Source organism: Ochotona princeps, chromosome 17 (assembly GCF_030435755.1).
Source record: "Ochotona princeps isolate mOchPri1 chromosome 17, mOchPri1.hap1, whole genome shotgun sequence".
NCBI lineage: Eukaryota > Metazoa > Chordata > Mammalia > Lagomorpha > Ochotonidae > Ochotona > Ochotona princeps.
This window is the reverse complement of record NC_080848.1, coordinates 39,069,715-39,077,928: the sequence shown is the minus strand read 5'-3', so window position 1 is coordinate 39,077,928 and position 8,214 is coordinate 39,069,715. Positions and strand designations below refer to the sequence as shown.

Sequence of the window (8,214 nt, the reverse complement as noted above, 5' to 3'; positions counted from 1 at the left end):
CGACGGCGCTCCCCTCCCCTCCCCCGCCCTGCGCGCCTTGGCCGCCTCGGCGTCCCCGGGGCCTGGGCGCGCGCCCTGCGTCCCGCTCGGGGTACGACCCGGGTTGGGGCGCGCGCTCGGGGTACTGGTCCCCGCCCCGCTCTGTGCGCGTTTGTCGCCAGATGGGGAGGGGAGCAGCGTGCGTGGAAAGCGGCCGGCGCCTCACCCGCAGTACCCGGGCGGGAACCGGGTTCAGTGTGGATATGTGTCGCTCATTGGGCTGGAAGGGATCTCCAGTGCGTGGCCTCTGTTCTCCCACTCCGCTTTGACTCCTGAAGGGTTAACACCCTTCGGGGTGCGCGCGTTAGACCTGGGGTTGGAATGCGGCCGTCTGAGGGGGTGACAAATAGCTCGCGGCGAGGGAGGGGGGTCCCCGAGGCTTTCAAAATGACGCCTGCCTCCCTCCTGGCCTCGGAAAACGGTCTCTTTGTTTTTTTTCCAAGGGGCCCTGCTCTGCTTGTGTCCCCTCCCTTTGTGCTATGGCTCCTTCTGCAGTATTGGGGCGGGGTGGGGGGGGCTTCTGCCAGATAAGGCAGTTGCCATGGCGGCCGGAGTTTCGGTTTCCCTGGAAACCAGCTGAGGTTCCGCGAGCCGGGCTGTGGGGGATGGGGCGGGCGGCAGCCGTTGGGGGAATGGGAGGGACTTGGGGCTCCCTGCCGTGTGGGGCGCGGGCGGGAGGAGCCTCGGGGTCTCCCTGTCGGGGCGCTGCGGGGCGTCACAGCCCCCGCGGGAGGAGCGGCGACGAGCACCACCCCTCGCCCCCAACTCTGCCGCCGCCGCCCGGCGGGGTCACGGCCCTGAGGTAACCGGAGCCGCCCCGGCGCCCCCCCTACCGCCCGCGGACGCGCGCCCTTCCGCCCGCCTCCAGGCCGGCTTCCCGGCGGGGCGGCAGGGGCGGGGCCGAGACCGCGGATTGGCTAGGCCGGGCTGTGGGGGCGGGGCCCCGGGGCGCGCGGCGGGCGGGCAGTGACGCAGCAAAGCCGGTCCGCGTGGGTGCGCGCGTGCTCCGCGAGGGGCGGGGCCTGGCCTCGGCGCAGGGGGCGGGGCTCCGGCCTGCTCAGAGCCTGCTGCGCGGAGAGGTTGCATGGCTTGTTCCTGCTTTTTTTTTTTTTGCAGAACTTGGTCTTGGATGTTTACTGATGCTTTTGCAATACCGCCTCTTAGCAAATCTCTGCCCAAGTGCTGTGCTAGTGTTTATGCATCTATGGCTTGCTGTAGGTTGATGCTGTAGGTTGATGGGGGTATTAGGGCGCATTGAGATTGCCTGTGCAAATAAATAACTCTCAACACTCCAGACATTAGTAGGAATTACTGAGACAAAAGGCAGCTCCGTGGGAACTGGACTGCGCAGAGGAGAAGTGAGGTGGCTTTCTGTAGGAAGGCAGGCCCTGGTGCTGGCATTGCAATCAGAGGCAGAGGAGACCCACAAGAGTTCAGCTTCTCTCTAGCCAGGTCCTGCATCTGCCAAGGAATTGGTGGGGAGCAAAGAAAATGTGGGTCTCCATCCCCATGGGTTTGGTTTTGTAGCCAGTTGTAGACCTAAAGGGTTCCGTGCCATGGCAACAGAATTGGGGTCAGGATGGCAAGGCCTGGCCTGGGGAGTTGGGGTAGCAGCTGCTGAGAGCTGCTGAAGCCGGCAGAGCCGAGGAGGGCGGGGGCCCAGCACAGGGCCATGCCTGCAGCTGGAGAGGCAGGATGACGGGTCCTGGAGGGACAGGAGTGTGCCGTGTGGGCCCAGGGCTCCCATTTCCTGTCCGAGAAGCTGTGGGAGGCAGCAGCTCCCAGCCAGACTTCAGGATGCTTTGGACAGGGTAGAGCGTTTGAAGATAGCTGTGGGGAAAGTTTACAAAGACAGCCAGGAAAGGGAGAAGGCAGGTGGCAAACGGTGCATCAAGGTGATTGGAAAAGCGGAAATGGGTTTAAAAGTGAAATCAAGTGAAGTAACGGAGGGGCTTCTAAAAGTGCACGACAAGGTTTTGGTCTGTGGTACACACACTCTCGGCCACATGGTTTACCTGCTGGCTAGTGGGTAATGTCAGATGGCGCTTTCAGATCCAGCAGCTGGCTTCATAAGAGGCAGCCCTGCCCCATTCCAGGCAGGGCAGGGTGAGGGGGAGAGTGTGTGTGTGTGTGAGAAGGGGAGAAACTGGATGACCCAGGGTGCCTGTGTGATGCCTAGCCTGTGGCAGCAAGGCTATGCAGGCCAGTGAATAGGGGTTCTGGGGTTCAGAGCTTTGCCAGAAGGCAGCAGAACTGCCCCAGGGAGTAGTGAGGGGAGGGGAATCCGGTGCCATGTACTCCCTGTGAGGCAGAGGAGCTGTGGCACAGGCCAGAAGGAACTTGCTCTGCTCCCTGCCCTGGGCGGGGCCAGGGGTGAGGGCCAGAACCTTCTGGACTGCGGTCCTCGGTCCCACTTGCAGATCACATGGGGCATGTTGCTGGGATGTGGTGGGGAGGAAGTCTGAATACCCCAGACCCAGCGCAGCAGTCCTGTGGTCAATACCAGACGGAGTATCATTGCGTAGTCTGTTGGTGGGAAAAGGGGGTTTCGGGGGGAGTATGTGACACAACAGTCAAAGTGTCCCCTGAACTCCTGGCTTCCCACCCAGCTTCCTCACTCAGCTGGGGCCAGATCTAGCACTGTGGGATTTGGGGGAGTGAATCAACAGAAGATACCTTTCAAATAAATTAAAAAGCATAAATTTTTATTTTAACAAAGCATGTGAGGGCAGAGGTGGTACTGGTGAGGACTTAACTGGGGGACAGGAAGGAGGTTGGACTCAGGGGGCGCTGGGAGGGCAGCTGGGGGGCTCTGCTCCTGGCTGTGCCTGTTGGGGACTGGGCAGGCAGTGAGGGCAGGAGCCTCTGCCCTGGGCGGTACAGTCACTGGCCAGCCTGACCCAGGAGTGGCTGCCTGCAGGAGCCGAGTGCAGAGTCCAGAGAGCCTGAAGACGAGAAGATTGTGTGAGAGAAAACTGAAGGAGGGGTGCGGGCCGGCTCTTGGGCACTGCTGCTGATCCTCATGGCGAGGGCATTTGGGGACCAGCTCACGGGGGAGCGGTGCCTGCAGCTGGGGCCGGGGCCTGGAGGCAGCATGGGTGAGGGAGCACCCTCCTGATGTTCTCGGCCACCTGATGGCGTCAGTGCCACAGAACAGGGCCCTCCTGGAAGGCCTGGAGGAAGGACAGTGGCCTCATGAGGGCACTAAGCTGTCAGCATGCCAGGAACCATTTCTTGATGTCCTTACAGCCTAGGAACAGGTATAGAAGTGCGGCACTGAGGGACTCCCGGTGGGCTGCAGGCAGGGCCATGAGGAGAGATGGGAGGCCAGTTGGCACTCGGGGCAGTAACTAGGAGGCTGGGGGACAAGCGCACCTGCTCTGCTGGTCAGGGATAGAGGCAGTGTGTGGGGATGGCACCCAGAGGGGCTCACAGAGTGTGGCAGGTCAACTGACCAAGGGTACCAGTGAGCAAGATAGGGAGAGAAGGAAGGGAGTGTGTTCTAAGGAGGGTGGCTTGTGGCCTGGTGAGAGGTAGAACACTGTGAATGGTGGTGGAGGCCTCGCACATGACCATGACCCAGGGCCTGGAGGGGCTGGAAGGAAGGACATGGGGCACGAGGACCTTGGCAGTGGGGTGGGGAGTAGGGAGGGGGCCTCCTCCTGTCCTCCTGGGGCTGAGGCTGACCTGGGTCTGCACTTTGAATCTGCTGTCGCCAGTGCTGGTGGCCACCATGGTCCCCATGGGCCAGCTGAGGTGGTGTGGAGAGGGGTTCAGTGGCACGCTGGGCCACGTGGCTGCTGCCACACTCAGGGTGTGCCATTGTGCCCCGCCCTGCCCCACAGTCCCTGAAGCGGAAGGAGAAGGAATATGAACATGAGATGGAGCGGCTGGCGCGGGAGAAGATCGCCACACAGCAGCGGCTGGCGGAGCTCAAGCACGAGCTGAGCCAGTGGATGGACGTGCTGGAGATCGACCGAGTGCTCCGGCAGACGGGCCAGCCCGAGGACGACCAGGCCTCCACTTCCACGGCCTCCGGTGAGCCGGTGTCCCTTGCGCCCCACAGTCCAGCCACCAGGTTCTCACCTGACAGCTAGGACACCCCACGCCCCAGCCCCAAACCGGACCCAGACCACCACCACCCACCCACCCCACCCTGGCCTTTAGAGCCTGCAGCCACTGGCCTCTGACCTGCTGTCTGCCCTGTGTTCCCCTGCAGAGGGTGAGGACAACATAGACGAGGACATGGAGGAGGACCGGGCGGGCCTGGGCCAACCTAAGCTGAGCCATCGTCCTCAGCCAGAGCTGCTGAAGTCCACCCTGCCGCCCCCCAGCACTGCCCCTGCGCCTCTGCCGCCGCACCCCCACCCTGTGGCCCTGTCTCCTGCCCACCTCCCTGTGCAGCCACCGCAGCAGCAGCCGCCACCCCCAGCACAGCAGAAGACCCCTCTCCCTGCGCCTCCTCCGCCGCCAGCCGCCCCTGCCCCGGCCCAGACGCTGGTGCCAGCTCCAGCCCACCTCGTGGCCACAGCCGGGGGTGGCCCCACAGTCATCGCCCACACGGCCACCACTCATGCCTCAGTCATCCAGACTGTGAACCATGTGCTACAGGGGCCAGGCGGCAAGCACATCGCCCACATCGCGCCCTCGGCCCCCAGCCCTGCTGTGCAGCTGGCCCCCGCCACGCCTCCCATCGGCCACATCACCGTGCACCCTGCCACCCTCAACCATGTGGCTCACCTCGGCTCCCAGCTGCCCTTGTACCCACAGCCCGTGGCTGTGAGCCAGCCCGTGGCCGTGAGCCACATCGCCCATACCCTCTCGCACCAGCAAGTGAATGGCACAGCTGGGCTAGGGCCCCCGGCCACTGTCATGGCAAAGCCAGCCGTGGGGGCCCAGGTGGTGCATCACCCCCAGCTGGTGGGCCAAACAGTGCTGAACCCAGTGACCATGGTCACCATGCCCTCCTTCCCGGTCAGCACGCTCAAGCTGGCCTGAGAGTGAGGCTGCTCAGAGGCCCCCAGTCGGGGCAGGGAAGTGACCTGCTCTCTACTCTCCCACCCACCAGCTCCATACATTCCAGCCAGGCCCAGGCCCTCCCCATCCATGCCCACCCCCAGGCCTCCCAGGGGTAGGGGGTGCAGAGACTCTGAGCCAGGGGAGGAGAGGGGCCAGCCGGGCAGCTGGACACAGGGCAGGGGGTGACCCCGCTGCACTAGCACCTGATGGAGTGACAGGATGCTCCGGGGAGCTGTCGCCTGTGTAGCTTAACCCCAGCTCCCCTCCCTGCCACACACCTGGTGCAAGCAGACATGGACGTGAACAGAGTGATCTGACGTCTCCCTGCCTCGCCTGCCTTCCCACGCTGCTGCTGCTGCTGTCACTATATGCCTGAGCCTCGGGGTTTTGCGCCCAGGCCTGCACGAGGGGAACGGGAGAAGCAGGGCCAAAGCTACCTGCTCCAGGAGTGGAGGGAGGCCTGCCTTTGGCAGGTGGCAGATCCCAGGCAATGACTGAGCTGGAGTCCCACCCCCTGCGTACAGGTGGGTACGCAGCCTGGGGCATGAGTCCTTCCAGTAGGAGGTATTGAAAGCGGGTCTCTCCGGTCTCAGCAGTAAAGGAAGCCCAAGCTGAGAAACTCCTGATCTCAGGAGGGTGGGGTGGAGGTGGGCAGGAAGAGCTTGGCTGGCCTGCCCCGCCTCCACCCCTCTCCCTTGCAGTCTGGCTTTGGGAGGAAGTGCTGCTCTGGCTCAGGCCCTGGGTTAGGGAATGCAGCAGGTTGCCCTGCCCTGTGGGCACCTGCTACAGCTGAGGAGACCTAGACTGGCACCTGGTCTTGGTTTCAGCAGCCATGTTGTACAGGCATCAGGAAGTTAGATCCTGGAGCTTGGCCAAAATCTGGCACATGTACCCTGCCCCCACCCGTCAGACTCTGGGGCTCGATAAAGGAGCAGGCCCCGACTTTGGGGGATGTTGGGGGCTGCTGTTTCCACTCAGCCTCTGCCTCTGTCATTTCTTTCCCTGAGAGCATTCCCCTTCTCCCGTGGGCAGTTTTGAGGGTGCCCCCTTTGGGTGGGGGCTGCAGAGTCCCACCCTTCCCTCTTACAGCAGGTCCTTAGTTGGCCAAGGACATGGCTGCGTGAGGGGTCCTGACTGGAGGATGCTGCCTGCCCAGCCCCGGCCTGGGCAGACATGGGTATTTATTACAAGTGGCCTTGTGTCAGACACACACTCGATACACACACCTGCACACACTCAGCACCCCACTGGACACACACTCACCAGTGGCCTTTCAGGGTGGGGGAGGAAGCGAGTGACCCCAGGTGTGAAATTTGTTCACAGGCTGGGCTGGATTGGGTGGTGCAGAGGGGAGCGGCAAGGACCCCAGGGTCCTTGAGTCGATTCTCCCTGCTGTCAGGAATGCTTTTTGGTTCCCCCACCTGGTCCTTGAGCCCAGCCAAGGGACTCCTTTCCTCACCCCTCTCTCCTGGGAGTCGGGTCAGGAGCTGTACCCCAACTCCTGTGGGATCCCCTCCACCGCCTCCAGTAATATCCCAGCTCTAGGACGGCTGTTCCCATTGTGACAATGGCAAGGGCAGAAGCCTGACAGCACAGTCAGGGACAGTCCAAGCAGCTTTGTCCGGGTGTCCCCCCACACCCCTTTCCTCATTGACCCTGAGGCCAGTTTCAGAGTTGAAACTGTCATGGTAGGCGGGCGCTCCTCGGGCCAGCAGATACCTCATCAACTCCCCACATCCCCGCCCCTTCTCCCTGCGCCCCCGGTAGTGGGGGCTTCCAGATTAGTGCCGAATGACTATGTCCAGATTGGTGGTGACGATGGGTGTTGTTGCTGTTGTGTTGTCGTTGTTGGTGAATGCTGTGCCGCTGTGTGCCCGAGTGGGCGGCCACCACCCAGCAGGACTGCCTGCACCTTCCCTCCCTTGTCCTTCCAGCCTGGGACACACAACACACACACATCTTACCTCTCATGCGTGTTTTACCTGTTGATGTTCAGAGTGGCTCACTGCTGGGAGTCTTTACCTTGGGGGAGGGGAGGTTGGTTCCTTGTGGGGGCCAGAGAAGGGCAGGGAATGCCTGGAGGGAGACGGGGGTTGCCACAACCCCTCCTTCTCTCCAGGAACAGCTTCTTCCCCCCACCGTCCCAGGGTCCCAACTTCCCTCCCCAAAGAGGTGGCCCTTGTTTACAGTGAGGACTCGGTCACTGTGTCTCCGTTTCCTGAAATATAAACGTAGTGGCCCCAGACTGTAGATTTTTATGTGTTTGGATACATCTGCTGTGTGGGAAAAAAAAAAAACAAAAAGACTACAAAAAAAACAAAACCCTAATTTTGTACATATTGTATTTTTACTATTGAACTGTATTCTAGTGGCTGCTCATGCTGCAAGACTTTAGGTATTGAGACATGAATACTACCCATGTTATAAGCACTTGCCTGGAATAAAATATAAAACTGAAATAAACCTGCACTGAAACCGAGACTGAGCCGCTAGCCTGCAGCCTCTAGGTCCTTTCGTTGCCAGGGCGCCCTGGACTGAAGGACGGCAGCTGCGGGGCCCTGGGTCTCCAGCCGCCTCCCTGCCAAAGAATTCTAGAGAAAGCCAAGGTCTCCCAGGTGTGATCCCAAAGCCTCAACAAGTTTTCCAAAGGGCACTTGGGCTCTTGTGCTTCCTCAAACCATTTTCACACACATTATCTTGTTTCATCTTTAACAACAGCCCAGTGAAGTAAACAGAGCCAAGAAACCAGCCTTATTCTGGCTGGATAAGGAATCGGGCTTGAGGTGGCACAGTGACTTGCGAAGGTCACACGGCTGGCTAGCCCAGGACCTGGTTGAACCTGTGGTCACATCCCTTCTTCCCCTAGCATTTTTTTTTTTAAAGACTTATTTTTTTATTACAAAGTCAGATATACTGAGAGGAGGAGAGACAGAGAGGAAGTGGAGCTGCCGGGATTAGAACCAGCAGCCACATGGGGTCAAGGCGAGGACCTTAGCCACTAGGCCACGCTGCCGAGCCCTTCCCCTAGCATTTGCCATTCCTGGCCACAGGCCTGTGTACATGGCCGAAGGGAGTGGCCCCGGACCTGGACCCCGAGGGTTGGAGTCAGGACCACACAGGCATCTGGGCAAGAGGTTGGAGGGCAGATAACCATGT

General features: G+C 61.1%; 1 protein-coding gene across 1 annotated transcript in view; it reads left to right on the top strand.

The window, feature by feature from the left end:
• Window positions 1-5,567, top strand: part of MNT (MAX network transcriptional repressor) — a 14,061-nt gene extending 8,494 nt beyond the window's left edge. The window contains exons 4-7 of the mRNA XM_058676448.1: window positions 162-275; window positions 621-841; window positions 3,885-4,077; window positions 4,259-5,567. Of these exons, the coding sequence (XP_058532431.1) occupies window positions 162-275; window positions 621-841; window positions 3,885-4,077; window positions 4,259-5,037 (1,307 nt within the window). The 3' untranslated portion in view covers window positions 5,038-5,567. The remainder of the gene's footprint in view (window positions 1-161; window positions 276-620; window positions 842-3,884; window positions 4,078-4,258) is intronic.
• The last annotated feature ends 2,647 nt before the right edge of the window (window positions 5,568-8,214 follow it).